This window comes from Corvus hawaiiensis, chromosome 1, assembly GCF_020740725.1.
Source record: "Corvus hawaiiensis isolate bCorHaw1 chromosome 1, bCorHaw1.pri.cur, whole genome shotgun sequence".
Lineage (NCBI taxonomy): Eukaryota > Metazoa > Chordata > Aves > Passeriformes > Corvidae > Corvus > Corvus hawaiiensis.
The window spans coordinates 60,709,137-60,726,272 of NC_063213.1; the positions used below are offsets into that span (position 1 = coordinate 60,709,137).

General features: G+C 37.5%; 1 protein-coding gene across 4 annotated transcripts; it reads left to right on the forward strand.

Moving 5' to 3' along the window:
* The first annotated feature begins 534 nt into the window (after positions 1–534).
* LOC125327699 (ADP-ribosylation factor-like protein 5B) lies at positions 535–16,920 on the forward strand. Of its 4 annotated transcripts, none has more exons than XM_048307496.1 (7): positions 537–725; positions 5,369–5,456; positions 8,008–8,068; positions 9,217–9,364; positions 10,952–11,035; positions 12,679–12,830; positions 14,935–16,920. In XM_048307496.1, the coding sequence occupies exons 4-7, from the start codon at positions 9,221–9,223 to the stop codon at positions 14,981–14,983; spliced, it is 429 nt and encodes a 142-aa protein (XP_048163453.1). In that variant the 5' UTR covers positions 537–725; positions 5,369–5,456; positions 8,008–8,068; positions 9,217–9,220; the 3' UTR covers positions 14,984–16,920. The 4 variants fall into 4 exon arrangements, with proteins under 4 accessions (XP_048163445.1, XP_048163453.1, XP_048163472.1 ...); XM_048307515.1 differs by lacking the exon at positions 537–725 and adding an exon at positions 1,055–1,190; XM_048307488.1 differs by lacking the exon at positions 5,369–5,456 and having other exon boundaries at positions 535–725.
* The last annotated feature ends 216 nt before the right edge of the window (positions 16,921–17,136 follow it).

Below are 17,136 nucleotides of genomic sequence, written 5' to 3' on the forward strand. Positions count from 1 at the left end.
TTGCACCGTTTCTGCACCCAAGTGCCCGCCGGATCGCTCGCTAGGGCGGAGCTGAGCTCGTGCTCGCTCATTGACCCTGCCCAAAGTGCTGCTGAGGAAGCGCGGGTAGGTACCCACGCAAGAGCTCAGTACAGAAACCTGTAGCGCAGCCCTGAAAGGGAGTCCGCTGCTTTCACAACTTTAAATGTACACGAGAGCACTGCCTGCCCTGAAATCCTCAACTCTTCCCAACAGCAGAGGCCGTGGACCGGCCATAGCACCGCCGGGCTGAAGGACACAGGGACGGGACTGGCGCTCTGCCAGCGCCTCCCACCCCGGCACCGGCCACCGCGGCGGGGGCCAAGCTCTCCTCGCGGCATTCGTCCCTTGCGGGGCGGCTCCGTCCTCCCGATCCCAGACGCCTCGGCTTTCCAGCAGCCCTGCTGCCTCCTCGCCACTGTCGGCGCAGCCACGCTGCCGCGCCCGCCGCCCCCGCCGTGACACCGCAGTGACGCGCGCGGGCCGTTGGCGGGGCGGGGCGGCGCCGCGTGCCCGCCCCCTCGCTGTGCCCGCCCGCTCGGCGCTGCCGCGGGGCCGCTGCGGGAGCCTCCGCTGAGGGAGTCGCTGCTGTTGCTGCCGTTGCCGCCGACTGAGTGAGCTCGGGGTGCCCCGGGCACTCGGCGGGAAGCCGAGGCCAGGCATGGGCCTAATCTTCGCCAAGCTGTGGAGCCTCTTCGGTAGCCAAGGTGGGCGCTCGGGCCCGAGCCGGCGACGGGGCGGGCGGCGAGTGGAGCCCGGGGGCTGCGGGGGCCGCGGGGGCTCGGGGCCGGTGCCGGTGCCGGTGCCGCTCGCCGGGCTTCCCCTGAAGGCCCGCCTAGCCAAAAGTTGAGCTTTGCTTTGTGCCGCGCCGTGAGCGCTGGACCCGCGGCGCCTCATGCTTGGGGTCGCTTTGTTTCAGGTCCCGAGGTGGTCCCTCCTTTCCCCCTCCTCCCCGGCCGCGTTAAACGCGTCGTCTGCCCCGGGCAGCCCTTCAGGCGGTGCGCGCCCGGCATCCACGGCGGCCCGGACTGCTGAAGCTTTGATAGACGATGACGGTCCTTTTTGACTTCGCCGATCCTGCTTTTTAAGTCGGGATCTGTTATTAAAATCATGTTATTTTAGTCTTTAATTAAAAGGAAAAGAAGAACGCCAAACATGTAGGGGCCTTCGAGGTAAAAATTCTGTTTGTGTTTTGGCAATGATGCTAGTTAAATACAGTTAGTGACCCAAGAAAATCACTTCTCCAGACAAAAATAAAAAGGTCGTAAGGGGATAGTATCGCTTTCCATGCTCTCCTGCCCAGTTCATCTAGCCCCCCAATGATGGCTCATGTTCTAATCCAGAGTTCAGAATTTGCATCTGCCACCACTTTTACCTCAGATGGTTATCATAAAAATAGAAAATTATGTTTTCTGTTAATTTGTTCTAATTTTTTTTTTTTTTTTGTTTACCTAGCCATGTCTGGTTAGGAAATTAAATAGTTAAGGAATTTTTAGTTTATATTCTTTTTCCTTGAGGCCCTGAGCTTGGAGCAGGCAAAATGATGTTACTGTTAATTGTTCTCTCATCAAGTTTCCAAATGTGTACCTCATTTCCACTTTAAAGTTCTTGATGCACATAAGACTTTTTTGTGCAACACTCTGTTGCAAGTTTTTGGAGGCAGATACACCTGGTGTACTTCCATAATTTTGTTCCTGTGGTTGCTCATAAGCCATTCTAGTTCTGTAGATACCAGAGCAAAGCCTCAGTGTGTGTGCACGTTGACATCTGTGTATCAAATTGTCTTTCATAGGATGGGATTTGGACCCAATCCCAGATCATTTATTTTTCTCATGCATACACCATCCTATCACATCATTCCTGAAGTCTTCTAACAAAGTCTTCTGAATTTGTTGCTAATTTCTTATTTTCCTGAACGGTCAAACCTATTTGGTAAGATTCAATGTTTCCCCTATTCTCCAGAAAAATAGTAAGTACTTTTTTTTGTTTTCATCAAATAGTGCAATCTGCAACTCCTTTCCTTCCATGAAGTGTTCCTAAGACTCCAAAGAGACCTATAAGCAGAAAACTGATCAGGAGATAACTGGTGGCTTTTAGTATTTGCCTGTATAGTAGCTTATGATGTCAATATTTATCTTCAGGAAAACACATTGTGTTTGGTATTGTATATTATTTCCTGGAAGAAAAGTTATTCTTCATTGTGAATTACCTTGGCTGGATGCCAGATGCCCACCAAAGCAGCTCCGTGACTCCCCTCCTCAGCTGAACAGGGGGAGAGAAAATACAGCAAAAGGCTTCTGGGTTGAAATAAGGATAGGGAGAGATCACTCACCAGTTACCATCATGGGCAAAACAGACTTAATTTGTGAAAGTAATATAATTCATTCCCAGTCAAATCAGAACAGGTTAATGAGAAATAAAACCAAATCTTCTAAACATCTCCCCCCGACTCCTCCCTCTCTTTTCCCAGGGTTAACTTTATTTTTAGTTCTCTACCTCCTCCCTGCAGGAGGGGAACAGGGAATTGGGGCTGTGGTCAGTTCATCACTTGTCTGCCACTCTTTCCTCCTCATGGGGGTGGACTCCATCCCCTATTCCAGTGTGGGATCCCTCCCATGGGACACAGTCCTTCATGGGCTTCTCCAGTATGTGTTCTTCCCAAGGTCTGCAATTCTTCACTAACTGTTCCAGCATGGGTCCTTTTCATGAGGCACAGTCCTTCAGGGACAGGCTGCTCCAGCAGGGATCCCCCACGAGGTCACAAGCCTGCCAGCAAACCTGTTCCAGAGTGGACTCTTCTCCATGGGTCCGCAGGTTCTTGCCAGGAGCCTGCTCCAACCTGAGTGTCCAGTGGGGTCACAGCCACCTTTGACATCCACCTGCTTTGGCATGGGGTCCTCCATGGGGTGCAGGTGGATCTCTGCTCCTCCATGGACCTCAATGGCTGCAGGGCCACAGCTGCCTCGATGTGGCCCTCACCATGGGCTGCAGGTGGATCTCTGACACCTGCAGAACCTCCTTTCCCTCCTTGTGCACTGACCTTGAAGTCAGCAGAGTTGTTTTTACTCATATATTCTCACTCCTCTTTTCTCTCTTTTCCTGTCTTAAATGTGTTATCCCACAGGCATTACACCTGTTGCTGATGGCCTTGCCTGGCATTGGCTACATAAATGTAGGAGAAGCTTCTAGGAGTTTCTCACAGAAAGCACTGTGTAGCCCTCTTCACTATCAAAATCTCACCATGCAAACCTAGTGCATTCGTATGCATTAATGAAAAATTAGTCTCACAGTTAAAATAGATGAGATAATACCATGAAATATTTAATTTTTGGCTTTTATCCCAATAAGAAGCTCTTAGGGTGTGTCCTGATCTTGGTTTAGTGCTGGAGTTATCTTTTGTTTGGTTTTTGCTTTGGTTTTGGGTTTGGTTTTTGGTGGTTTTTTTTTTTTTTTTACCTCTTCTTGTGGTAACCACAGAAAAGAAAGTGAGCTTTTTTTCATGGCCAAATTTGAAATTTCATTCTAGAAAATTTGCTACAAACATAAACTTTTGACCTAATGGAAAATTATTCTCCAACTATACACCTATTTTCGCTAAATAATATTGTTACTAATAATAAAGCATAGTAATTTCTGAGTTGATTTTGGTTGCTCTTCTAGTTACATCAAATCTTGACAACTCCTTAGAGAATTCACAGGCTGTCCTGTGAAGCTGCTTGTTGAGCAGACTAAGATGTTAACTTACACATTGGTTTTGGCTATATAGAAGGAGTATTCCAAAGGTGCAAGTAGGTTCCACTATGTGAGGAGCATGGTATCAGTTCTCATGGCTAGTTGTGTGATAGTCTGCAGCACTTGATTACTGGCAAAAGGAAAAACAAAAAACAAAGCAAAGATTTGAAAAGTTCCATCTGTGTTCTATCAAGTAGAGCGTGGGGGATGAGGTGTGCCTAAGTCTTTCAGCTCTCAATATATATTGTCTCATAATCAAATAGTAATTGAATGGTGTGAACTGAAATAGAGATACGTTTACTTGTAAGAGAAACAATGGCCTTTAAAATAGACTTTTGTCATTTTTCTATGTGACTTTCTAATGGATTCCTGATAATTTTTCCTTTTCTTTTTTTTTTAATTGACCAAAAATATTGCCCGAGTATTGTTTTCATTTAAAATATCATGCCCTGAAGCATGACCTGGTGACCTTAGTGATCTAAGTTCAGATTGAACTTACTTTTATTAGTAACTTACTTTTAGAAGTTAAAAAAAAATCAAGAGTTCACAAATGACCTGCTGAAGCTATGATTCAGTAGTCAAGTGGCACATTCTTCTAAGCAACATGTAGTAGTGTGAATAGATGGTGGAGCAATTAAGTTAGTGCCTGTGTTAACATATGTCTGCATAAAACTTGCTTGATTTATCATTCCATCAGTGTTATCAAGACTGCTCTTAATAAAACTATGGGTTAAAAAATGGAAGTGAATGTCAGCAACCCTGATAAAGGTAACTGACATTTGTCAATACCTTATTTTTTTGTATGTGTCTGATAGAATTCTTTAAGAAGCATACAAATCTGGGGTTTACTTATATTTGGAACAGTAATTATTCAGAGTCTTACAGGTTGCTCTGGAGGTCTGGAGATACAAGATGTATTTTAGCAGTTATTTTGTGCTTCAGAGAAGATTCTAAGGTAGCTCTTAGTGTACAAAATGAGTCTTTGTATTGAAACCTCTTCGACCTTCAGAATTATGTCTTCATAATTATGACTTTCAGCATTCTGTCTTCAACTCTGAGGCCTCCAAGATTGTTGCTCTTTGGAACCAGATAAGTTTTGTTTCACAGCCTGGAAAGTATTGGTACCCATTCCAGTAGTCATTTTCTCCAAATATGTTAGAAGACTCATCATTAAAGTATTTAGAATTTTTTTCATTTTTATTTTTACCTTTTGCAAAATAGAGGAAAAGGCATGTTGGGAGAAATGAATCTTCAGTTTTGGGCTGTTTTACAACAGAGAAATATAGATGAGTAAGGAAAGAAAAGAGCATATTATGTTTTTCTTCTAACATCTGCAAGAAGATAATCTTCACTGTCCTGTGTTTTTGTAATACTAAACTGCCAGGGATTTTTTTTAACAGTATTACATACTATTTTTTTTAAACAGTGTGCTAGAAATGGTTGATAAAACCAAAAAGTCATTGGATTCTTTTAAGGAGTAGTCTAATACTGTCTTTTCTTTTTTTCCCTCCATATGCCTACTTTTTCTACTTTCCCTCCCCATTCCTGCCTGATTAATAAAGACTCTTCTCTTCTGCTCTCTTAACTTTGTTATGGATTTTCTTCTTCTTTTGCCAAGAACATGGTGGACTGGGAAGATATTCATGAATACAACCTAAACTGAGTTTGAATACCAGCCAGTGAAAGGGAGAAACTTTGGTTAGTCTGTAAGTACAGAACCCAAATAAATCACTGCCTATGGTTTACCCCGTAACTGTCCTTCTTCCTAAATGTGACATCTCTCTTCTACTAGCTGCGCTTGTAAACAAGTAATTGTCTTGCTAAAATTCTGTTGTGTCTTAGTTTGGTAGTTTTTAAGCTCACATGTTTTTCCTCTAATGCACATATATGTGTAAATTTTCTGTATTTTCATCAAACTAGACAGAAATTCAACTTTCGAATATATTTGTAAGTGATGAGTTTTCCATTACTATAGTTCTGGAATCTGCTACTTGTATGAGATACCCATGATTTCACCTTACTATTTTCATGACAAGATCATCATTAATTAACACTTGTGTGACTGTTTATTGTTTGTGCTTATTCAATCACTGTATGAAACACCATTTGACTATGAAGTAACACAGATAAGCTGTGCCTTTTTTTCGAGTTAGTGCTGATTCACACTTCAGTGGCTTTTAAAAGCAGTCATCTCAATGGAGGTTTTTTCTTCATTACTTCAAGCAGTATGATGTTGTATCATCCAACACTCTCAGTCATTCATGCCTAAGATGATGTATTCTGATAAGAAGATGACAGGGCAGAGTAATTCCTGACTGGAATTTCTTTTCTTTCTTGAAAATAACTCAAACAGAATGCTGCAAAAGTAGAATCATCTTCTTCCTGGCTATAGTTGACATGTCTGGTTTGAAAACAACAGAAGGGTATTTCTGTTTGACCTTTGAAAGCTGTTTAAATTTAACTAAATTTGAAGAAGAGATGGACAGCCAAGCTAGGCATGATTTATTAGCATTGAAAATAGAGGATTTCATACTATTTATGTATTGGGAAAGGTCATTAATTACTGATGCTGCTGTTAATGGGGCTAGAAGTACTCCTGTATTTACAGCCAGGAAATGTTCTTTCCTTAGAATGTATTGACACGATGCAGTAGTAGGAGAACTGGCACAAAGAAACAGATTTTATCATCTGTTATAACTCTATTGCATAGCAAAACTTATAAAAGTTCCATACAAGAGAATGTTTTATTACAGTAATATTTTGTATAAAAAGATGTAGGTTACTATAAATAAATAGATTTTAAACCAAATCATTTCAATTCTTCCTTAAACCACCCACTTGTGGGGGAAAAATACCCACCAATTTGATATTTATGATAGATCTTTTGCTCTAGTAACTTATTGGATTCTGTACATCAAATGTGGTATTTTGTAGGAAGTCTTTAAACTGTGAACCATGTTTTGCTTTGGAATAAGGGCCCTAGAATTGTAAATATTATCTCTTTAAAAGTGAGCTTGTTCACAGAATTTTTATGTATCCATTTGCAGATTCTTCCCTCTGAACTGATTTGCTTTCTTTGTCAGTAATTGGATCAGTATGTTGTAACTTCACACATGTAGCAAAAGAACCACCATCCTAAGTGGTTGTGCTACTGGATTTGAAATTCTAAGAGGGATTATTTACAGAAAAGCATATAAATTCTGGAGGACTATTTTGCTGGTTTTGTTTGTTTGTTTTCTGTTTTGCTTCCTCTGTGCCTGGAAAAAAATAACATTGCAGCAATTGCAAGATCACTATTCTGTATGCTAGAATTTACTGCAGGTTGGGGGCTGTGATCTTTCCTTTATACTCAGCACTGATGGGGCCTCACCTGGAGTACTGTGTCCAGTTCTGGTCTCTTCAGTACAAGAGAGTCGTGGACGTACTGGGGAGAGTTCAGTCATGGGCTGCAAGGGTGATTAAGGGACTGGAGCATCTCACATATGAGAAAAAGAGGTGCAAAGAGGGCAGAGCCAGACTTGTCTTAGTGGTGCAAATGACAGGACTGGGCAATGGGCATGAACTGAAACACGGAAGTTCCTTCTGAACATCAGGAAACACTTTTTCACTGTGAGGGTGGCTGAACAATGACCCAAGCTGTCCAGGAAGGCTGTGAAGTTTCCATCTTGGAAATACTAAAAACCCAGCTGGACATGGTCCTAGGCCACTGGCTGTATGGGCCTGGTTGAGCAAAGAGGTTCAACCAGATGGCCTCCAGAAGTGTTTTCCAGCCTTGACTATTCCATCATTCTGTGACTTTTCAGCTCAGAAGTTGCAAAGTTAGAATTTGTGGCCTATTCAAAATACAGTTTCCTCTCAGGTTTTACTGTGTGGATGATGATGGTACCTTAACAAATGGTTATTATTGAGCCTTGAATGTTAGGGTAATATCTTTGCGGTCTTTGGATGTTTGTTGGTGTTCATTGTTATGAATTATATTTTTTCATTGTACTTTTCTTTCTAAAACTAGATGTTGTAAATGAAGTAATTAGATTTCCAGTGCTGACTTTTCTGAAACTAGTCTCAAGAGAAGATGAGGCTTTGTGGTTTTGTTTGGCTTTTTTTCTGTCCTGAAGATACCACTAATCTGTGTAACATACTGAAATAAGAGAAACAAGCAGTTGCTTTCTTCAGTAAGGGAGAGTGATTAACCAGAATTACAATTATTGCTGTTTCCACTAATTTATTGTCTTTTTTAAAATTTTTTTGTGTATGCAGAGCACAAAGTAATCATAGTGGGACTTGATAATGCTGGAAAGACTACTATTCTTTACCAGTTGTAAGTATATGAGCTAATTGTTTTTCTGTTTGTATTTTGTCACTGTTTAATCATGGAAAATTCAGCTTTGTAACCTTGTGGAATCTCTAAAGTTCCAAATCACACTTCATACATTAATGGTATTAGTTGTTCTAGGCAGAGTAAATATTTAAAGGATAAGTGAAGAAACTGCTGTGCTTTAAAACTGCACTGTAAATTGAATAACAAAATTGTACATTCAAGCACAAAGTGAACTTTAATTTTTTTGCCATGAAAGCCTGTCTCAATTTGTAAGCATAGAAATAATCTTGTTGCCAGTAACTGCAGGAAAGATTTTTAAACTAATGGAAATTCTAGCTGCTCTGCAAAAATCCAAAAATGTTTCCAAATGTTTCTCAATTCCAGTGTCTAAAACTTGTGATAGAGAATTCCTAAAAATAATATTTCCTCTTGCCCGGGTCCTAGCTTTCTCATTTTCAATAGCATCATTGCACCCAAATCTTGGCAGCATTACAGAAATAGCCATGATAAATTCAAGACTGTTGTTAGGACCATAATTACTATTGTAACTGTGGAAAAGGAGGAAGGTGTAACTAAATTAATATCCATATATCTGGATATCAAAGCAGCATAGTATGCTTTCCAAAAAGACTTTTTATTCATAAGCATTTTTGAGCAAGCTTAAAGGTGAAACTGAGAAATTTTCAGAAAATTCAGAAATTTTTTTTTGGCTTTGTAACCAAACAGTCTTTTGGGATTTAATATTGAGTGACTAAGTAGAGTGCTTTGATAATATTATATTCCAATTTATATTTATATTTATATTTGGGGGTTATATTTGGGATCTTGAGAATGGTAGCTCCTACTTTAAAACAACTGTGTTTTAAGTGTCTGTTAATGTCCTTTAAAAAGACAGTCCTCCTAAAACACAGATGCTTATCCATTTGTTATGCCTTTTATGTGCTTATTTTTCATTGCTGATTTCTTTAAGCATGACTCCTTTCTAAAGTTCAAATATATAGCTTTTTTAAAATATGCCTAAATTTTTAATATTTTTTAATCAGTTACACATATTTACTTTTTCTACAAAAAAATTGTTATAATTCAGCTGTAACATGCCTTGTAGATTTTGCTGATTGGTCCTTATGGTATGATATTGCTTCCTTTAGCTTAATGAATGAAGTGGTTCATACTTCTCCAACCATAGGAAGCAATGTAGAAGAAATAGTGGTGAAAAACACTCATTTCTTAATGTGGGATATTGGAGGGCAAGAATCATTACGGTCGTCGTGGAATACCTATTATTCAAACACAGAGGTATGAGACAATGTTTTGAAATCTGCAAATTGAATAAGTTTGTTTGAAATTATATTCATTTATTAGGAATATTGGTAGACTTCTGTAAAGATGGCAGCTGTATTGATTTTAAATTTTATTGAGGAAGAATAAACTCAGAAAGTGTGGGGTATCTCTGGTATGCAGCCATTTTTCTGGTAACGTTTGAAGTATTTTTTCCGTATACTTTACAGTAATGCTATTTGATCTATGCTATAACCTGTGAAATTAAGACTTTTTTCCTAGGCAATAAAATGATAGAAAAATACATTTTAGATCAGATTTTTTACTTGCTTTTTTTAAGTAGTTTAAAGAGAAAATTTTGCAATGTAATTTGCAAATTTTGTGATGATTTGTAGTGGTCAACTGGACTTTTGTACATCCAGTGTGAAATGGTTTTGAAATAATGATAATTAAGGACAAGGAATGAGACTTTCTCTAGGCCTAGGCAGCAGTATTTTAAAAGCTCATCAGCTCGTAGCTTTTATCCAAAGGAGGAAGGAAAGTCTTGCTGTGCCCTGTTTTTGAGGTACTGGCACAGCTGCTGTTGCTGAAAAGGTTGGAGTAGAATTCAGCACTGGTTTACTTTTGGGGTTTGTTTTTTATGACAGTCTTATTGAGGCCAAGAGGTTATCAATACAAAAAGGCACATATAACCTCTGAGGACTCTTTTTGAGACACCTACCTTGATGTAAGATATTATAGACTTCATTTTTTACCATTTCTACTGAAAGCAGAGACCTCTTCTAGACACTCATTATAGAAGTATAGAAATATAACATTACCTGTTTTATCTTTTCCTTTTTCTATATCTTTTCTTATACTCCTCTTGAAGAGAGGTGAGATCAGTGATCCGTCCTAGATCTACTGTAAGCCTGGTGATGATATCTCAACCATCATCTCTAGTATTTTAGACTAATTTTTTATTTTATCTGGAAAAGTACAGCTACATCTAAGACACATATGAGGATAAAGAGACTTCTGCAATAAGTTCTTGGCATGTACCCCTTGAATATCTTTGGTTTTGGAATTTGGAGTGATGTATATATTCTTTTCCTGATACTTTTGGGATGTTCTTCATATTCTATCTAGTAAGTGTTTGAAATCCAGTGCCTTCTAGTACTTGGAAAGAGGATCTTTACTTAGAAGCTTTGCCTGCTGGAAACAGTTGAGGAAGAAAGAGATTTGTTTACTGTGCTAATCCTAGCCTCCCTCATGAATAATTCCATTACTGTTCCTCCTCATCTGCTGGGCATCTCAAAGTCACAGCAGCATTAAATTGACAAAGTTTTTCATACTTTGTGGTCATTTTCAATGGCGAATGAATCCCTTTAATTTTATAAGGCCAAGTGATTTGGAGCATATGTTGGAGAATTATAGCAATGATTTCTAATTCTCCTTCTTTGTTACTGTCTCTCTTTTCTCCTTTTGTCACTTTCTCTTTTCTACTGTCCTCTGAAAGTGTATGTCTCTTCTGTAGGAAGACTTGGGGTAGTGGTCTCTTGAAAATGTGCTTTCTGTAATTTGTAGTTTATATTTACATACTATACTATTGTTGTTTTTCTCTAGTTCATCATTCTGGTTGTTGACAGCATTGATAGAGAGCGACTTTCTATAACAAAAGAAGAACTTTATAGAATGCTGGCTCATGAGGTATGGTGGGGAGTTGGGATACTAGTTTTGTTGAGAACAGTCAAATAACATTTCATGCTTCCTATGTTAACAAAAATAATACTATCAGAAAAAAAATTCTGAGAATGTGTATGCCTGTTGATCACATTTTAAAACCATGTAAGTTGTAAATAAGCAGAAAAATTATTATGAAGTACTCTTCTAATAGGACTTGCTTGATTGGAATCAAATCAGTCTTTAGGTTGCAAATGCTGAACTTCTGGAATATCTTACGCTTCATATTAATGTAACCGGCTATTACTTCACTGACTGTTTCAGTTAAATGGCTAGAATTTAAAGAAACATTTTTTTTTTTAATCCTGTTCCTTAAAATTAAGGAGCATATATCATACTATGGGTAAATTAATTTCAGTTCATTTTCATTCAGAATTATTTGGTTCTGTTTTTATTATATGTTGTCCTGGCGACTGTTCAGAATTGGGCCAACTCACTCAAACATCCTAAATTAACTTGTACATTGGCTTAGGTGTAAAGTATGTTAAAACCTTTTGTGATCACTCTGAAGCTGAATTAAAGTTGTTTTAAATCTAAATATTCTCCCTCATTTTTGAAAGAAAAGGATTTATTACAATGCAAGTAATACTGTTAAGTTCATTTCTCTGAGAGACTTGTTGTGTTTCACATAAGTGAGTTTTTGATTTACAGTTTATTATTAATTGTAGTTTGGGTCTAATAGTAAGGAGTAAATTCACTACCAAAAAAGGTGGAAAAATTACTTATTGTGGTGAAGTTTTCCCATGTAGTTTTTTAGTTTCCAGTCTGAAACTCTTAGGTAATTGTGATTTACCATCTCTTGAAAACAGTTGGTAGGCCTAGACTGGACTACTTTTAAGGGTGAATTTTCAGCTGTAGATCATAAACCTTTTTGTTTTGGGTTGTTTTTTCTCTTGGTAGAAAAACATTCTCAAAATTTAATATGCACTGAAATGTATTGAACACTTTTAGTTGCAACTGTCAGCTTCCTGAGTATTACATTTGTTTACCCTTCTGCACTTTTAAAGCCATACATTCCAGTTCATCTCATTGCTGTTTGGAATGCTACAGTCCATACTGAAACAAAACAATTTTAATTAGTTATTAAAGCTGATGCAGCATTATTAGAGCTCCCTTTTTGGAACACTAGGATTAAACTTATAAGAATTCAGAAAACTTTCTTAAATTATTACTGCTTTAATCAATACAGAACTTCTTTAACGAAGTTGAAAGCAATTTCAAGGGAGTGATATCTAGCAGGCTTTTCCATTTGAATAGTATTTATTGGAAGACTTTGAATGTTTAACCAGAAATAATTCCACTGGCTTAGAGCATTATAAAATGTATTTTGACAAGACTTTCATTAGTTACGTATGAACATGTGGTCAACACCAAAAGGATACTCATATAATACATTACAGTTTGATTCTCTGTGGTGGTGAACACTTCTGAATAAATTAGTTTTTTCAGTCTTACTGCAATGAGTATTTAGTGCAGTAAGTCAGTTAAAACTCCATGCTCCTGTGTAATTGTAGATGAGCTTGGATACAGTTCTTTTAAGAAATGAAGTTAGCACAATAGCCTTTTAGTTCTGTATAATAACTATTACGAGTACTGTAAATCATTTCTAGGATTTACGGAAGGCTGCGGTTCTCATCTTTGCAAACAAGCAGGACGTGAAGGGCTGCATGACAGCTGCTGAGATATCTGCATACCTCACCCTCAGCTCCATAAAGGATCACCCATGGCACATTCAGTCCTGCTGTGCTTTGACAGGAGAAGGGTAAGTGCTTACTGCTTAGTATGGCAATTGGTGGTAAATGAGAATACTGATTTAGAAGCCTGCTGACACCAACATGGATTTTCTGAAAGTTCATATTTTCTGAACTTTGCAGTCAGAGGGACATTTTAAATTTTTCATTTTCTTAATTGAACCTTGTGGTTTTTCTCATAGCTCAGACTCCAAACTCATATGAAATTCTTCCATTTGTTGTTAAAAACCCCAAATCAAAAACCAAACACCACCCCTCCATTTAAGTATGTAGCTGTTGACATAGCTGTCTTTCTCTGTACTACTCTCTTACTCTTGTGTGTCTTTCTGTATTAAAGAAATAAGCTACTTCTTTCTTCCTTTATATTCTAAACTACAGGAAGCTGCTAAGCTGGGAGGTTGAGGTGTTCTGGGGTTTATTTGGTTGGTTGGGTTTTTTGATTAGCATTGAAACATAGTTTTTGATGAAAAGTTATATAGATCTGTCATAAAACAAAATTGTTACCAATATTAAACATTTTGTTTGTATCTGGCTAGTATAGCTAATTTTGAAATATGTATACCTTATGCCAGCAATTACTAAAATGGAATGCTGGGCTAGCCTTAGATCCTTAGTCTGTAAAGACCAAAAAACATTTTTGGATACCTTTTAAAAAGTTGGACAATGACTTGCTTGTATGGTGTGAAGTGTACTAATTTTTCATCTTGATTTTTAAGGCAGTCTTGTAATGTGTGATATTTAGAGGGTTTTTTTGGCTCTGTTACACAACCTTTACAATAATGTGGTCTTGTGACATCAAAAATAGCGAATCCAACTGAGTATTTGGGAAGGGAAAGCATCTACCTCACTTTCTAGCATGAAGTACAGTCTAATGTCATGGAGATATCTTGTAGAGTGAATGGTGGCATTAACTTCCTTGGGGTGCAATATGTTAGAACAAAGTGGGGGTTTTTTTCATGAGGTTTTTGGATTGTATTGTTTTGTTCTAAGAGTTAACTCTACTCTCCTGCTACCAATTTTGCTAAAGTCACTTTTGAATACACAGTTTATGTACTTATTAAGATCTTCAACCAAGTTGACATTTGAAGGAAAGTAATAATTAATAAATACGAAGTTTAGCTTAGAAACAGTGGCCATCCTAGGCTGCTTCTTTGTATTGTGAACCAAAAAGGGGTGAATATTTAGAATACTTTAGACTGTGACAGTAGTGAGATGAACTTAGAAAAAACATTCCCAGAGTTAGATCAGTGACCTGAGTCTTCCATTTTGATCTGCTTGAAACAATGAGCCCTATGATGCTACATCTTTCCTTGTCTACTATTAAAAAGTCTTGTCTCTTCCAAGATGTTCCAGTGGCCCCTGTGGGTATCACTGCATGATTTTCATTCATAAAACATACTAATTTGGATGTTGCCAATTCGCATTGCGCCCCTGGTGGTAGCAATTCTGACAGGAATCTGGGGGGATCAGCCCCGTGTGAGTGAAGCTAGCAATTCTTGGATAGCTAAACCCTGATTTACTGTATGAAGGTAAAGCTCAAAGAGGTATAAACTAGGTAACTAGATCCCTACAAAATCAAAGGAAAGTCTGTCTTCTGAAATGGAAGACTTTAAATGGAGATGCAGATTGAGTTAGGAAGCAGATTAGATCCCATGCAGTCTTAGTATTCAATGTAAGCATACTTTTAATTTTGTAATGTGATTTTAGAATTTCTGATTTGCTGTCTTTTCATGAAACAATTCAGTCTGGATAACCTGCCCTTTATCTTTTAGTATTAGTGTGTAAAGGTCTAGCATTCTGTAGAAAAATAAAAAGGTTTTTGTTTCCATGTACTTATGAGTAACCATTTAAGAATAGTGTCTTTTAGGTTTACAAGGAAAAAAAAATTGCAGTACTGCCAAGCTTCAATGAAATAGAATGCTTGACCATTTTCATGTGGCTAAAGCATAAGTAGACTTAGTTTAAAACACTATTTACTCTGTTCAGCTTTCAATCCCATTTCCAGATGATCTAATTTATTTTAAGTAGCTGCTTTGACACATAAAAACAGGTAGAAAATACCTTCAAGATGCTGGAATACCGCTAGTACCAATTATAACGTCTCTTATCTTTCAGGTTATGCCAAGGCTTGGAGTGGATGACCTCCCGTATTGGAGTGAGATAGCTTTTTTTTTGCTTTTTTTTTTGCTTTTTTTTTTTCAATTCCTCCAAAAGAAGAGACTTCTATTTATCCTGTGAACATGTACATTTTTCTGTACTTTTGGCTGCTGAGGCAGTGACCATGTTTAATTTATATCAGCCAACCTCTAAGCTGTGCTTGAATCAAGCACAGTTGAACTGAAACACAAAAGTATTTTCTTAACTTTTTTTAATACACTAATCTTCAACTGGATGAACATATGTGAATCTGTTTTTAAGCATTGAAATTCCTCTGAATATGAATTCTAACTTTTTCGATGATAGCTTTTTAAAATCTGTTTTGTCATTGTCAATATTTCATACTTCCTCTTTCTAAATAGTTGTATAAATTACTAACATAAATGAGCACATTTTATTTAATAATTAAAAGTAGTGTTTAGGTTAACTTTACTCTGCCATAGCTTTAACCTCAAAGGATAACTGTATCTCTCCAGCTGGACTTCCTGGAACTTTAGTAGAGTTCTAGCCAGCACGAGAATTAATAGTTATGAATGCAAATTTTAACATGCCTAATGAATTAGTTATAGTTAATATTGTGGTGGCTTTTAATCTGATACACAATGGAACTTCTGCCTTAAAAGAAATCTGTTTCAGTCTCAGTTTCTGTGGTATGTAGTTCTAGGATATTCTTCTACTTGAAGATACATCTCTGTACAGTGCATAAAAATATTGCTACTAAGTGCTGGTATAGTCATTAAGAACTTGAATACCTTTTCAAAGGTAAATTGGTAATTAAATTGGGAATCACAGCAGCCAGTGTTATGTGTAGACTTGCTGTATTCTGTTACAATTTTAAATTCTGTTACAATTTTAAATTCTGTATACATGAGCCTTCCTCACCTTTTAGTGAGAGGGCTGTTTTCTAAATGAATGCAAAATCAAAAGGGAAGCCAGACTTATAAACAAAACCATGGTGCTGTATCTGTAGACTTCGGAGTGAAGCTAATCTTGACCTTTATTTACCTACTATCACATACCTTTTCAGATTCTGTTGCAGAGAAATTATTTTGCCTTCATTTTTGTTTTTGGTCTTATTTGCACGAGCAGAGGACTTTTGATGGTGTTTGAGTTAGATTTCTTTGCCTGAAATCTGAAAAACAGGTGGTGAAAGATTGGACCCAGTAACTGTTAATTCAATTTGAAGGGAATTAAGTTAAATCTAAAGAAATCTGAAGACACTGTGTTAATTGAGACATTAGGTATCAAATAAACCTAACCACCAATCACCCCAAAAAACCCCACATGAGGATTAAAAAAACCAAACAAATCAAAACCGGTAGTGGACACCCAATTCCTAGCAAAGTCCCAGCAGCAGTCAGGTACCTAACGTATCTAAATGCTTGGCAGGTTTTCCAGAAGCACTGTTCTGCACTTCTGCATGCCTAAAAGCCACATGGAGTTTGGATACCAGAACCATTTTGCAAACTGACTGTAGGCCTTTGATGACAAAATGTTTTTGTTAAATCTTGTTCCGGAAATTAAAGCACACCGAGTTTTCTTTAATAAAATCTCAAGCTTTGTAAATTTCAATTTGCTTCCATTTTATTTAAATAAAACTTAATGAAATTTTTAAAGTATCAGCAAATATGTTGTCGTAAGTGTTGGAAAGACTTTGAATACATGTGGAAACAGTGATTGGTTGAATGAAGTTGTGTATTAATGCCAGTTAGCAAAAGTTACATTTAAGACTACATTGAGTGTCGAGTCAAAGTGTTCAGAAAATAATTAAAATCAGCAAAAAGTAGTGCATTAAAAAAAAATACGAATGCAAAACGAGGTTAAAATCTGGTATTAAAGCTGTTTGCTCTGATGTTCATCTGTTTTAATGTGTGAAAATAAGATTTGTTTTGCTCTTAGGGAAGCAAATTATAAAGGAAAAAAATAAAATGATAGTATGAATGATGTTTCTTGTTTGGTGATTTAATTCCAGTTTGCAATTTAGATTTATTTTCAGGTTTATTTTTATGTCATTCAGAATGTACTCCTGAATACCTACAAAGAGCACTAACTGGATGTATAGCCCTTTGATTGTTAAAAAAAAAAAGTATGATTTTATATGTAATGCTTTCTAGCTAAAACTATTTGAAAATCTATAGTTTGATTACTAAGTCCAGTCTT

What these genes read in the sequence shown, in the direction of transcription:
- LOC125327699 (XM_048307488.1), top strand. Translation starts at nt 680, where the DNA reads ATGGGCCTAATCTTCGCCAAGCTGTGGAGCCTCTTCGGTAGCCAAG. An exon ending in GAGCCTCTTCGGTAGCCAAG is followed by an intron (nt 726 to 8,007) that starts GTGGGCGCTCGG and finishes TTGTGTATGCAG; the next exon opens with AGCACAAAGTAATCATAGTG. An exon ending in ACTACTATTCTTTACCAGTT is followed by an intron (nt 8,069 to 9,216) that starts GTAAGTATATGA and finishes TGCTTCCTTTAG; the next exon opens with CTTAATGAATGAAGTGGTTC.